This window comes from Sinohyriopsis cumingii, chromosome 15 (assembly GCF_028554795.1).
Source record: "Sinohyriopsis cumingii isolate HCF-2022 chromosome 15, ASM2855479v2, whole genome shotgun sequence".
In the NCBI taxonomy this organism is placed as follows: domain Eukaryota; kingdom Metazoa; phylum Mollusca; class Bivalvia; order Unionida; family Unionidae; genus Sinohyriopsis; species Sinohyriopsis cumingii.
This window is the reverse complement of record NC_142975.1, coordinates 66,009,923-66,025,721: the sequence shown is the minus strand read 5'-3', so window position 1 is coordinate 66,025,721 and position 15,799 is coordinate 66,009,923. Positions and strand designations below refer to the sequence as shown.

The 15,799-nt window shown below is 32.6% G+C and overlaps 1 protein-coding gene across 1 annotated transcript in view; it reads left to right on the top strand.

Moving 5' to 3' along the window:
- Positions 1 to 15,799, top strand: part of LOC149781967 (transmembrane and coiled-coil domain-containing protein 4-like) — a 69,419-nt gene that overhangs the window by 16,956 nt on the left and 36,664 nt on the right. The window contains exons 5-8 of the mRNA XM_089936155.1: positions 1,569 to 1,701; positions 10,906 to 11,003; positions 11,444 to 11,587; positions 14,031 to 14,180. Coding sequence (XP_089792281.1) covers positions 1,569 to 1,701; positions 10,906 to 11,003; positions 11,444 to 11,587; positions 14,031 to 14,180 — 525 coding nt within the window. The remainder of the gene's footprint in view (positions 1 to 1,568; positions 1,702 to 10,905; positions 11,004 to 11,443; positions 11,588 to 14,030; positions 14,181 to 15,799) is intronic.

Here is a 15,799-nt window from a genome sequence, read left to right as displayed (position 1 = left end):
GGGGTCAGAGGTCATTATCATGGTAAATCTGATAATATAACAGTTTCTGCTGAGTAAGTTTTGTAAAGATTACATACCTTGACCAAAGATCCTATTCACTGCCACCAATTGGTCAATAATCTTCGGAATCATTACTATTACCTTGATAATGCCTATTAAACACAAGGCAAGCGTTTAATGTGTAATTCAGGGTTCATGTTCTTACCTGACACGTCATGCTATATTGATAAAAGCACAATCCTAAACTGCCAGTCATGCTGCCATAATCATGATTTTGCAAAAGATGAATTCCTTAATATGTGTCCAAGATGGGTGGGCATTATCAATAACTAGTATAATATAGACTTCTAGAAAGAATATTTTAATTGTGAAAGTGTTTGAACAAATAAATACCTTTTGCAAGGGTATCAGTGAGTAGTTAGCAGTTTGTATTGCTAGTTACAATGTACAGTATCTGCAATCAAAAGTACGTATAGTCAGAACAAGAACAGTTTTATTTCGTTGTATGAAATAGTTTCGAGACATGTAATAAACTTTTTGCAGGATGAAAATGTTTATAGCTATAAATAATATAATAATTACATATTTTTGTATTCATTATGAAAAGTATTTCACCTAAGCCATTTGCATTGACACTACTCTTCAAGTACAAAACCTCCCTAAAAAGTTTGGAACCTCCCCTCCCTCTAGAAAGTTGGTAGGCATGATTTATATTGATTTTATTTATAATTTTACCAGCATTTTCTAGAAAGGGTAGAGGTTAATATATGTAAAATTTGAAGACTTTTTAAACAGGTTATCACTGCATGCCCCCCCCCCTTCCCTTCACCACAAATCAGAGTTCATTCCATCTTGATACAAGCATCATCAATGCAGTAATAAGGTATGTCACATTGAAACATTAGTGTAATCAAACTTTTATATCACAAGATAGTGTAATATAATTTTGATATTGCAAGTTAGTGTAATCAAACTTTTATATCACAAGATAGTGTAATACAATTTTGATATTGCAAGTTAGTGTAATCACACTTTTATATCATAAGATAGTGTAATACAATTTTGATATTGCAAGCTAGTGTACTTGAACTTATATCACAAGTTATTGTAATAAAACTCTTATATCACATGTTAGTGTAATAAAACTTTTATGTCGCAAGTTAGTGTAATAAAACTTATATCACAAGTTAGTGTAATAAAACTTATATATCACAAGTTAGTATAGTGTTGTGTTCTTTGGCGGTCTCTACAAAGATTGAACATCAATCATATGACATACATTGTGAATGGGTGAATTTTATTGAAACTGCAGCATTACCAAAGGACTTGCGATGTGCTTCATGACTGATTATGGTGATATTCTGTATTAGGTCCTGCTGATTCCCAGATTTTATGACATGAACTATTATGGAATATTATTTAACCAACAGGAAAATGCAGAGTACCAGTAAACTTGTATATTCTGGGACTAAAATTCAATGAAATAAATCTTGGAAGGTCAAAACAATCATAAAAAGTTAGACTTCCTTTTGCATTGTCTGAAATAGATCACTTTCTCTCTATCACAGGTTGTTATGATGCCAGGTGGCGAGTGTTGATTAAATACATGTGTCTGCAGCTGCGGATCAGCTGGGATGACATAGAACAGGTGGAGACAACTCTGGCAGAAACTCTGGAGGAGAGTGCCTATGAGATGTCAGAGTATGTATTGGCATAGAGTCTACATATGGGCAGTTAAATGAGCTTCATCATTATTCTATCTTCAGACTGTATTAAAACCTTCCTTTTTTTTAGTAGATATACTAAGTGTTCAGTATGAATATTGTATGAATAAATCATGTATTAAGTGGTTTTCTGATTCACTTTCCCTCCTTTACAGAGTATAGCCTATTATCTATTTACAATGTTTATTTAGCATATTGCATCCATAGATTTTAAGTCTATCATGAGATGATGTATTTTATTGGTACATGCATGTACCATTAACTCTCTCCAGAAAACAGTTGAAAGATATGACTATATTAATTTAATAAGATTTATATTTATTTCATCTTTCTACATTTTGTATACAATTGATTGCATTAGAAATAAATTCAGACTCATCAAAACTATCTTACATATGTTAGGTACACAGCATATTAAAACTATTCACATTGGTTATGCTGCATTTTCTAACAATGCAGTAAAACCTGTCTTGGGAGACCACCTGTTTTGAGAGACCATGATATCTATGCACAGATTTAATTATAGTGTTAGTGACCTATTATTAGAGACCACCTGTCTCGTCTATTTTTAGGCAGTATGGTTGGTCTTTTAAGACAGGTTCTAGTGTAGTTGCATTTTAATCAATTTTGTAAGTTTAGATGCAGTTAAACTTTCTAGAACTGTCAAAATCATTCTAGTTAGTAACCCTATGAAAAAGCCAAGAGGCTGAATTCAATAACCTGTCTATTGTATGTTAGAATCTTGTAGCATTTTCTTTGTCAGATCACAGACAGACATACATACATACATATATACATACATACATACATACATACATACATACATACATACGTACATATATGCATTAGAAATTTCAGTTCTATTTTAATTATATGTATATTATTTATTGTGCATAACAAACAGAAGAGGAGTGAAAATCAGGTGAAATTCATGTTGTAAATCACTATATACTTAGTAAATTACACAGTAGTAGATGGCATAACAGTTGTGACTTAATGTATTAACTTTTTTAAAGGACTTTTTTCTCTCAGTATTTTGGTTTGTGATTTTCTCAGTGTTTCTTTTTTATATTTTGAAATGTTATGTAATAATTGTAACAATTTTAATGTTTTATTCGGTAATGATTATGATAAAACTTCTGAATTTTATAAAGGACTAAGTTCACTTTTGACTAAAATTAGCCCTACACAAAATTTTAATGACGTTTTTTGAATGTATCTTCATAGAGCAGTTTGTTTTTGACATGGGTTTTAATGTGAGTATGGGTGAATACCAATAAATGTGTACAGTTACATAGTAGAGGGAGATAAACAGTTTTTCAGCCTAATTTTTCTAATTCATTTGAAGTTTTTGGAGCTACTTCCCCTTACTCCAGCTCTATGAGTAGTGAAGGCCTGGTTAGAATTGACATGTATTTCATTGGACAAAAGTTTAGAAAAGGGTACATTAGCAAGTTATTTTTAAAAAATGCAGTTGTTATATATGTACAGTAGATACTTATGTGGATAAGCATGCATGCAACCAATGAAGAATAACAACTCTCCTTATCAAATCTATAAATTCCTCTTTCAATTCCATCATCAGAAAAAAAATGTAACACGCCTGATCTAAATGGAAAAGCGGGAGGTGCAAATAAAGCAAACTTTAGCAATGTATTACACTTTTATAGGTCTTCTGTTTTTAACAAAAAGTATTCATGTAAATTTCATGTGACACTGATTTTGATTCCATACGTTTTATCTAGATCGAATTTTATTAATATCAGTACACTGTAATAAAGTCAGTCTTATTTCATTAATACATGTATACTGTAATAAAGTCAATCTTATTTAATTAATACAAGTACACTGTAGTATTGTCAATTTTATTTCATTAATACAAGTACACTGTGGTAAAGTCAATCTTTTTTGATTGATACAAGTACACCATAGTAAAGTCAATCTTTTTCATTATGACAAGTACACTAATAAAGTCAGTCTTTTTCATTAACACAAGTACACTAATAAAGTCAATCTTATTTCATTAATACAAGTACACTGTAGTAAAGTCAATCTTTTTCATTAATACAAGTACACTGATAAAGTCAATCTTATTTCATTAATACAAGTACACTAATAAAGTCAATCTTATTTCATTAATACAAGTACACTAATAAAGTCAATCTTATTTCATTAATACAAGTACACTGATAAAGTCAATCTTATTTCATTAATACAAGTACACCGTAGTAAAGTCAATCTTTTTCATTAATACAAGTACACTGTAGTAAAGTCAATCTTTTTCATTAATACAAGTACACTGTAGTAAAGTCAGTCTTTTTCATTAATACAAGTACACTGTAGTAAAGTCAATCTTTTTCATTAATACAAGTACACTAATAAAGTCAATCTTATTTCATTAATACAAGTACACTGTAGTAAAGTTAATCTTTTTCATTAATACAAGTACACTGTAGTAAAGTCAATCTTTTTCATTAATACAAGTACACTGTAGTAAAGTCAATCTTATTCATTAATACAAGTACACTGTAGTAAAGTCAATCTTTTTCATTAATACAAGTACACTAATAAAGTCAATCTTATTTCATTAATAAAAGTACACTGTAGTAAAGTCAATCTTTTTCATTAATACAAGTACACTAATAAAGTCAATCTTATTCATTAATACAAGTACACTGTAGTAAAGTCAATCTTTTTCATTAATACAAGTACACTAATAAAGTCAGTCTTATTCATTAATACAAGTACACTGTAGTAAAGTCAATCTTTTTCATTAATACAAGTACACTAATAAAGTCAATCTTATTCATTAATACAAGTACACTGTAGTAAAGTCAATCTTTTTCATTAATATAAGTACACTGTAGTAAAGTCAATCTTTTTCATTAATACAAGTACACTGTAGTAAAGTCAATCTTTTTCATTAATACAAGTACACTAATAAAGTCAATCTTATTCATTAATACAAGTACACTGTAGTAAAGTCAATCTTTTTGATTAATATAAGTACACTGTAGTAAAGTCAATCTTTTTCATTAATACAAGTACACTGTAGTAAAGTCAATCTTTTTCATTAATACAAGTGCACTGTAGTAAAGTCAATCTTTTTCATTAATACAAGTACACTGTAGTAAAGTCAATCTTATTCATTAATACAAGTACACTGTAGTAAAGTCAATCTTATTCATTAATACAAGTACACTGTAGTAAAGTCAATCTTTTTCATTAATACAAGTACACTAATAAGTCAATCTTATTCATTAATACAAGTACACTGTAGTAAAGTCAATCTTTTTCATTAATACAAGTACACTGTAGTAAAGTCAATCTTTTTCATTAATACAAGTACACTGTAGTAAAGTCAATCTTATTCATTAATACAAGTACACTGTAGTAAAGTCAATCTTTTTCATTAATACAAGTTCACTAATAAAGTCAATCTTATTTCATTAATACAAGTACACTGTAGTAAAGTCAATCTTTTTCATTAATACAAGTACACTAATAAAGTCACTCTTATTCATTAATACAAGTACACTAATAAAGTCAATCTTTTTCATTAATACAAGTACACTAATAAAGTCAATCTTTTTCATTAATACAAGTACACTAATAAAGTCACTCTTATTCATTAATACAAGTACACTAATAAAGTCAATCTTATTTCATTAATACAAGTACACTGTAGTAAAGTCAATCTTTTTCATTAATACAAGTACACTAATAAAGTCAATCTTTTTCATTAATACAAGTACACTAATAAAGTCACTCTTATTCATTAATACAAGTACACTAATAAAGTCAATCTTTTTCATTAATACAAGTACACTGTAGTAAAGTCAATCTTTTTCATTAATACAAGTACACTGTAGTAAAGTCAATAAATTAATGGTTGATGAGAGACAGGTTGATAGGCAGTGTTCATTTCATGCCAGTGCTAAAAAGGACTGATAGCCTAATGCTCAGGGACCCTCTAATTTCAGATTGTCCCACTCCTATATTCTGAGTGAGATGCCTATCGGGCTTGTTTTTAAAAAGGTCTAACTAGCCTGAGGAAACTTTGATTTTACTGATGAAATGGATAAAAGTTTTGTGAAGATGTTGAAAAACTAGTAAATTATTGATATTTATCCCCAAGTATGCCCCTTACCCTTGTCAAGATTATCTCTTTATCATACTACTGAAATCTGTAAATTTTTGTGTACAAAATGCAGCATGTGACATGTCATAGGGTACATATTGAGTGGATTACCAATAAATAATGCTTACTTGACTTTAACATAGATAGAATTCTACTGGTGGTAGCATAAAATACCATTTTGGATATTTATGTGCAGTACAGAAACAAGCATGAGCATGTCACAGGCAGGTGGTGGTGCCAGAACTGTTGAGTAATTGTTGCAGTGGTTGCATTGATGTATGGCTGCATAATGGGATTAAAGCTAGCATCTATACATAACAAATTGATAATTGATTACTTTATTGGTGTAATTTGGAGAGTTTAAACCAAATGTGGGATATTGTTGATATATTATACATGTAAGTAATAAAGGGATCAAATGTGGTTGTGATGGCTTTTGAGTCTTAGATTAAAAATTGGCCCTCCTTTGGCAAAGTTGTAAAAAGGAAGATGGACTGAAAAATGATTTGGCAAAAACACTTGTCTAAGTATTTTGATTTTTTTAAATGGTCTCATATAATTGCTATTGTGTTGTTTGATATGTTTGAAGTTAAAGTTTAATGAATGATAAAAGAGCTTCCCTTGCTCACACTTGCACTGGTTTAACACAGCAGAGGTTAAACATATTAAGTGGCACACAACAAATTTAGAAGCTAATGAACATAAACAGTGTTGATCCACTGAATGAGGAGGATATTGACTGAGTGGATAGACAGTGTCTGACCTCAGTACCTGGAGGAAACTGTTGCTTTGCATGAAATATTTTAGATCCAAATAAACACATACTATCTTTTCATATTTAAAGAGCAGCAGTTTTTGCACTGCTTGACAAATAATAGTAATAAAATAAGGTAATTTTTTAGTCACGGCTTGTAATATTTTTTGAAATCACTAGCCCTGGGCCTGTGTCTTAAAACAGTTTTTATTTGAGTACTGCATAATTAGTAAAATTGTAATTGCTTCCCATTTAAGGTCATGATACAGGTTCCCTTTGTAAGCAAAAACAATGAAATAAAGCTTCTTAGCTCAAATTACTCTCATAAACTGGCATTGACCATGTACAATCCTATGCAGTTGGTATTAATAAAATAGGACACAGCATTTGCATGGCCTTGGAACACTTCATTCTCAAAAAACAAAATCAAGCAAAAGGAAATGGAAAGGACAGGTATTTGTGCATTTTATTAGAACCTGCAAGTTATTCTTGAATGTGTCACTGCAAAGTTTGAAGACAATCCACAGATCAGCCAAAACTTAAAGTTGAAAAGAAATTAGTCTGACCCTGCAGACATATTAATGTGGGGCCATTAAATATTGTAATCTCCAGAGACACTCTGTTAATTGGCTTGAGTCTTCATGCCATGGTCAGATAAGTTCTCAGCAAGTGTCAGAATAAATTGAGCTTAGCTGAGAAAATAATCACATTCTTGCAGAAGCTTCTTTAGGCATCATTATCACAGCTAGTTGACTCTTTTCATGTTTGAATAGAAGTGAACACATCATTTATGGGGATTGCATTGAAGCCGAATTAAAAAATAATAATAACACAAATTTCACTTGACAGTGATTGGCATTTATTTCTTATAGAGTTATCACCAATATGTTTCCAGTCATTGTCTGAGGTCATTAGTTTACATTTTGTTCTACTATAAATTATTTTTATTAAAGTGAATCTTACAATGTATGTACAGTCTTTTAAATATTTTTGAAGTTCTTGATGTTGTTTCCAAATTTCTGCATAATAATAACTGCCTCTCTCAATGATAAAATGTGTGTTATAATATCAAACTTTCATTTACCTATTTTTGAGTCAGATTTTTAGTGTTAAACAAAAATATGAGCCTTTTTTAGCTTCCAATAATTAATAAAACCTCACAAACCCTCACATTATAAGCAGGTTTTCAATTTATCAAGTACACTACAATAAAGAAGTAGTCAGAGATATATAACTCAGGTTTGCAATCCTAAAAATATCAAGCATTTTGTATACAGTATTGAATGGTTGTTGCCATGTATGGTTTTGGTATTTTATTCTTGCAATTTTAATTATTACATTTCCTTTATATATTCTCGTGTTGAAAATCAGGTTTAATCATGCTCAGACAAATTTAATTATCAGTTGACATCATTTTATGCATTACGTTGGATTATACGGAGTGGACTTGTATGTCAAACAAGATTAGTCAACATCATCTTCTGCAGCATGAGAAACGTGTCACTTAGGATGGTAGGTGACTGATTCAGGGGGCCCCGAGTGGCTGAGTGGTCTAAAGTGCTCTTCGTTACGGATCACTGCCATCTCACCTCTGTCTGTGGCGGATCGAGTCTAAGATTCAGCCAATGTGGGCATGTGAGAAAGCTTGCCAGTAGCTTCTCGTGGGTCGGTGCTTCTTTCCGGGGTTTTCCGGGTTCTTCCTCCACCATTAATACTGGTCGCCATGTATAGCCTATCGTGCTGAAAAATGGCGTTAAACCCCACAAAAAAAACGACTGATTCAGGTGTATGTCACCTGGTCAGCTTATACATTCCTCTGGCCTTCAAATCAGGATATTTCAAAATCAAGGCAGATGATGTACATCCATATCAACTTTCTATAAATCAATGTAACTGATGTACTGTTTGGTTTGCATTGCCTTGACAAGTGTAGTACTTTCAGTTCTCAGTTAAATAACATTGATATAATCTTTCACTAATTTTCTTGTCTGCAGTTTTTATTTCCTGTGGCATGTTTAATTATTAAGTTCAAATCACCTAATTTACACATGGAATTATTTATGCATTTTTATTTGGAGTTTCCTTTAAATGCCATGGAATTATTTGTTTTCTTTAAATGCCTTGGTATTATTATTTTTCCTTAAATGCCATGGAATTATTTATGCTTATTAATTGGTAATTTTCATCAAATGCCTTGTTTATGGTAGTATGTAGTTGGAACTTCATAGATTTGCATAATTGTCTTGTTTGATAAGGAATGAATTTATTATGTACTTAAGTGTGAAAAATAGAGACTTGTTGGCAAAATAATATTCACCATTTTTCTCCTGCCTCTATTTTCACATATGAAAAATATACCCTTTTATTATATGCTCATTTTTTTCTCCATTAACTTTACATTATCAGAATAGTTTAATATTTTATGATATTGTACCCACGTGCAGGACATGTGTGCCCATTAGTGTATTAGGAACTACTTTGTAAACAAATCATGTACATTCGCATAGTAGGCGCAGTACATTTCGGTTGATTAAATTTGTTTCGGAATGAACTAAAGCAGATGTTTCGTGGACTGCAACATACCAACTGCTTTGCTACATTGCACGTTAACTTTCTGATACATTGTTTCAGATTTTGCGATAGACACCAGATGTCATAAAATTGCTTAGTACCTACAAACAGCATGCAATCTATAAAGGCATAAATGTCTCCTTTAGCTGGTAATAAGAATGGCCAAAAAATATACTTAGTTTTACATCCAGAATTTCCTCAATATGTACTTTCTTGGTTCTGCAAATCCAATTTACATGAGCCATGTCATGAGTTCTCAAGCTTTATTACACATTTCGAAACTGTACTGTAATTATAGGTTACTGCATTTGTATGGGAAAATATGAACAAGTTAATTGGTTGGAATACTGCACGACCTCAAAATGAAATAAACATTAAATTCAATAGCATCTTTTTGATAATCACAATTGAAACACTTCATATTTTCCCCACATATTGATTTCAAATAGTCAGTGACAGAACACACTTGCAGATGTAAACACGCTTCTCCTACATTGCTTCAATCCGATGTATTTCATGTACAATTTGTACAGATGAATCCAGTCCAAAATCACGAACTTTCATAGAATCGAAACAAAATACAAAAATCTATTCATTCCAGAACAAATAGAAAGGTTGTTGCAGTGTGCATTCATTCACAATATGACTGTGAATTTAAATTTTAACTAGACATGCCATTTTCTTTCAAACTTTATGCAGAGGGCACGACTCAGTTAAAATTTATCTGGGCAGAGTTATGTGTGCATTACTAATGTTGTTGTTGTGTAGTGATGAATCTGCACTTGTGTATTTAGTTTGGAATACGGCATACATTTATTTACGTTGTTTCTTGTAGTGTATTTTGTTTATATAATTAAGCGTTAGGTAGAATAAGAAAATGAGCATATAATAAAAAGGTTACTGCATTTGTATGGGAAATTATGAACTTGTTTTGTCGGATGGATATACTGCACTCCCAAGGTCATGCAGTATTCCATCCAAAAAACTTGTTCATATTTTCACATTCAAATGCAGTGGCCTATAAATATTTTCACATTTTGAAAATTATATCCTTATATTTTCACATGTGAAAATAGATTTCCCTTCATGCCATACACCCTTGATTTTGTGTGCCTGCTGCAACAAAAGCTTGGATCTTGCAAGCTAAAACAGATATAGCCTTACATTTCAGGCATGGAAATTTCTTTTCATAAAGAAATATGACCAGAAGCAGTTTGTGTCACTCCAAAGTTATTTCCCCAGGCCTTTCTTCTCTAACAACAGTAACAAACCTGCTGTGATGCATTGCTGAATCGGAATTGCTTTGTTTTCAGATAGGATGAGATAATTTACAAAATGACAAAAATGTAATTTACTGTAACAGATTAGGCCAACTAAGGATGTACCACTTTCTTAAGTCACATCTATTTATAGGATCAGGCTATGTAAGTGAGATGTATTTACGAAAAGGAGTTGGGGTTGAGAGCCTGTTGTGCCAAAGATTGAGTTTAATCTCCTAAACTTTGATTCTGTAGCAAGTTTGGTGTGTAATAAAAAGAAAATTTTCTTTTCTTATGTTAATGCTGATATATTTCATCTTGTACCCAAAATTTTATATTTTAACTCGTGGCTTTGCCACTTGTTAAAATATCATGTTTTTGGTACCACATGATGAAATATTTGAGGTATTAATGTAGGAAAAGAAAATATCCTCTATGTATTAATTATGCCAACAGGGAGGAAAAACAGGAGAAAGCTAAGAAACGCAGGAAAGAGAAAATAAAGCGGTATGTTTTGATTGGAATTGCCACAGTTGGAGGTGGAACCTTGATTGGTTAGTATGAAAATAATTAGTTTTCATGATTGCTGCATATAAGAGTCACCATGCATGTGTTAATTAGTATAAAATGCATCATCAAATGATGCAGATGTATTGTTTTGTTTACTTATTCTTTGTGGACATGTAGTTACTATACCCAGAAATTTATTTATTTATTAAGGTTGTATGTTTGAACATGGATCAAATTTCTATATATTTTTCTTTCTACTGGATGGTAATATGCAAACATTGGTGGTAAAAATGTAACTCTACTAAATTACAAAGTTGAAAAATACTTGGCTAATCCTCCTAGCTTAAAGTTTACCGAGGAAAGTGGTTGTTAAAAATAACCATATGTCTGTGCATTCATGCATATCTTGTATAATATCTGTATGTTGTACAGATCTATATGGATAGCAGAACCCTATCATTTTATCTTGGTTATTTGTTGCTAGGCCTGACGGGAGGTTTGGCAGCTCCATTAGTAGCAGCAGGAGCAGGAGCAATTATAGGTGGTGCTGGTGCTGCAGCTCTTGGTTCAACAGCAGGTGTTGCTATAATTGGTTCCCTCTTTGGTGTAGCAGGAGCTGGACTTGCAGGTAATTCAGATCAGTTTCCTCCCTTCATCATCTCATTAGGTAGTTAGTTACCATGCTCTAAGTGTAAATTAATGTTGTTGTTCGGTAAACTTTGGAAGAAAATCATTATAGTCACAATAAACTTTCATGCTAATAGGTGCAGATCTTGATTTCTTTATCTTCACACCTTGCTAAGTCCATTTTAATGTAAAGTACATATTCATGTGCTTTTCGTAGAAAAGACAGGGATTATGTAATACTATACATGCATGCTTGCACTAGTAGTATTGCATAATGCCTATATAGTTTTAGAGATTGGCTTCAGCCCTTTATATATGATTGGGGTATGTCCTTGGATGTACACAAGATTTTAGAAGTTTGATTCATCCCCTTGGTTGTGGCTAGGACATTCAGCTTATGCGGCGACATGTTTAAGAATTGGTGTATATAATTACCAGCCTAACTATCAATTTGTGTCAGATAGTGAGTTACAATGAAGCCCCTTGAAAATATGCTTGGAACATATATTTGTGGCCCCTGGGTCACGACTTAGAAACCTTTGAGAACCCCACCTGATAACGACATATAAATTTATTGGGCATGAAAAGACAAATTTAGATACACAACTTACTTTGCTCCCTGAGTCTCTTCTTACCCCCCAGGGATTTAGACCCCAGGGTCATAACATAGAAACCGTTGAAAGTCCCATGCTATAACCTTGTAGAGACTTGATCGCATACTGGACCTATAGTCAATCCCTACCCCAATGGAAACAGCCCTAGTATCATAACTCAAACATGTGAAGATTCCTCATCCTATAACCATATACACTCACAACAAAATATTAACACATTTTAAAAAGAATTTGGTTTCTTCAAATCCACTTCCTGATAATATTTCCTTAGGGTGGATTGTTACCACAACCTCACAGTCTAGTTCCTTTCCAGGCTAAAAACTCTTAGCCTTGGAAGCAAAAGTTGTCTGTCCACATAGGTGGCTGTTAGAGTGATCTCCCATCTTACAGGGATTGCCACAAAATCCAGTACATACTTAAATTATTACTCCTGCTTGTGCCAAGTATCACACTCTCACCTGATGAGTGACCTCGCTAACCATCCTCAGCAAACTGGAGGAAAGATATTAAATTTTAGAGTATATTGAATGAGTTTCTGATTCTAGAGAAGTATAATGAATTTTGTTTCTTACTTTTTTTGTTCCTTTATTCAAAGAAAAAGTCTTTCAAGCTATTGTAGAATTACAACTTTGTCATAAATTATACATTGATGCCATTTGGGACTGACCAGCACAGGTTGCTAGAGAATCCTATTGCCTTGGGACAGGGGAATTTGTATAATAACTGTATTTTCCAGTACAGGTCTATTTTTTGCATAGAGAATTTATGGTTGCAGCTGTTATTTTAGACAATGCTGCATTTGTATCACGGTATAATTTCTGCTTTGGTCTGATACATGCATGAAAGTTTTCAGTTAGAGATGTAGTCTTTGCATCCACTTTTTTGTTATCAAAAGCGACATAACAATAGTTATTAAAGGCCTCACTTCATTGACATTACCTGTATATTCCCTTTTTATTGGTCCATTTTACAGGTACGTTTATACTAGATAATTTATGTAGCATCCACTCTGTACTTATTAAAAGTGATACATCAGTATTTTTACCTATATAGGCTGGAACTTGGGTACTTTCTTACAGGTAACCTTCATTGATATAGTGCAGTATCCCTCTGGCATTCACTCTTGGAGTTCATAAAGCAGGGTGCATGGCTGGCTACACTTGTAAAATATATTTTGTTCTATTTCTTCTCCTACAGATTTTAGACCTTGGGCAGGACTAAGTGTAGACAATGTCAGTACTGAAAAAGCATGGAATGCATCCTTAGTACACGTCTATCATGCATGGGTTGCTACTTTGGCCATGCATGTAATTTATGTACTAGTTGGACCAAAAGTTAGTGGTTCTCAGTACTTGGAGCAATAGACTTTTGTATTTTTCAGCAATGCCTTCCATCAAGTTTTCATAGGAGATTCAATACAAAACATGCCTGTGTTTCACATGGACACCCAAGCTGTATACAGAGACATTACATGTCTGGAAATGTAAACATATTCCCCCAATACAAATTGACTAGCAATGATTTGAGATAGGCCAGTGACTAAAGAGGACAGGGTGCACCCCAGAAAGGGCAGGGTATGACCAAGGGAGCACAGGTGCAGTGCCTTCTTAAAATAGGCAGAGGCGGTTCTGTATATGCTGATCATTATTTTTTCAATTATTCTTTCCAAGAGTTCAGTTATGAGGACAAATATACATGATTTCCAATTAACAACAGCGCATAGTTGCTAGGATCTAATGAAGACTTGGTAATTCACATTTATCCTTTCCTATCATTGTTATTAGAATAAGTTTCCATGAACATTTAATGATGAACACAAATATCTTTTAGGTTTTAAAATGAAGAAGAGAGTTGGTGCCCTGGAGGAGTTCTCCTTTGAACCACTGACAGTGGTTGGGGGTCGTTTGAGACTGCACGAAATAACCAAACAACTTCACATCACTATAGCAGTAACAGGCTGGCTCACTGACTCTATGAATGGTAAAGTATAGCATGCTGCAAAATCAGGACAAGTACAATTTGTGAAAATAAGTAAATCAAAATAAGTACATGTGTAGCAAACGTAATCACATAAGTAGCAACTATTTTTGACAAACAGGTTCCATAAATAATTAAGCAAAAAGCACTTAATTTAGATGAGCGAAATTGGAATGTAATATTTTTAAACTGTTTTACCCTTTGAGATAGATAGGTAGATGTAACTTGGGGGTATCACCTGACAGTTTCCGTTACAAATGTTTAATCAGGTAGTGGTAGAAAAATGAGAAGCTCCCCGTATATTTATGGAACAACATGAATATATAACAACTTTTAATGTGTGTCGATAGAGTGAGAGAGAGGTAACTCTTGATCTTTTAAAACATTATTAAGTTTTACTTTTCCAATACAGTACTAATATTTAACGTCTTCATCGTTACAAGCTAGACTAATGAACTTGACGTTTTTATTTGCATGCATGCAGAGATGATCTAAACAGATTTTCATGACATTCTGGTAATTTTTCAAAATCTTTTGAATTTTTAATATCACCGCACTGAGGACATCTTACCTTTACAAGTGACATATCCAGTTATATATGTTGCCCTTGTGATAACAGTCTGCATGATGGATTTTATTCTTGACTTCTGCTGCAGGAGACCATGTGATGCGTGGGTCTAAGGATAAATGTTCTTCAATTTAAATGGCATTTTCAGATATTTTCTCAACTTCATCAGTGCTGTCATAGGAGTAAGACTAATGATACCTGTGATAAATTTTATGATGTTATCCCTGGATTACTGTGTGTGTTTGTATGTGTGTGTGTGTCAGTTTTCAATAGGTGTTTCAAGGTTGAACCATTGAAATTGCTCATCTTTAAGCCATGTAATAGTCATTTCAAGATAGTTGTGTTCCTGTTTAAATATTTTAGAGGATCGGATACATTTAGAGTAGGAGTCTCAACACTAGTTGAAATATTTGCTATTGCAGAAGAATGCATTATAATTAAGTGCATGTGGCCTCAACTAATTTAAAGTGTGTATACTGATTATTACAATTTTGCATTCTGACCATTATGGGAAAACTGTACAGGGACTACAGTTTTGTTTTAAATGGTGAGGTTGCTATGAAGCTCATCTCAACTGTCCTCATAGTAAAAATGTTTGCTAATTATGGTATTTTAATATAAGATAAAAGCCACATAGCCATAATTGGCAACAGTAATCCATCCAAGATATAATTGATACTGTGATAGCATTATGTGATTTCCTGCACTAGAGGTTATGTTGCAATTAACAGGTGCTGTCAATTTGTTCCTGTCTTTTCACTGTTGTACTGAATATTTTGTTATGTCAAGTGATAGTTTAAACCATGGATAGTTCCCTCCTTTTCTATATGTGTCAACATGCAGAGATTAGTGGTGTGGATATTTTGGATGCAAAGAGTGGGTTTTGTCGCCACAACATGGACAGTGCGTATATTAGAAAAGGTAGCTGCATTCCACAATTGAGAATAAACTTGCTTAGTCATACAGACCTATAGAAAATGACTAAAAAGTAACATTTCAACAGAGAAAAACAAACAACTGTTTTCTTTGAGAAACTTAATAATTTATGAACAAA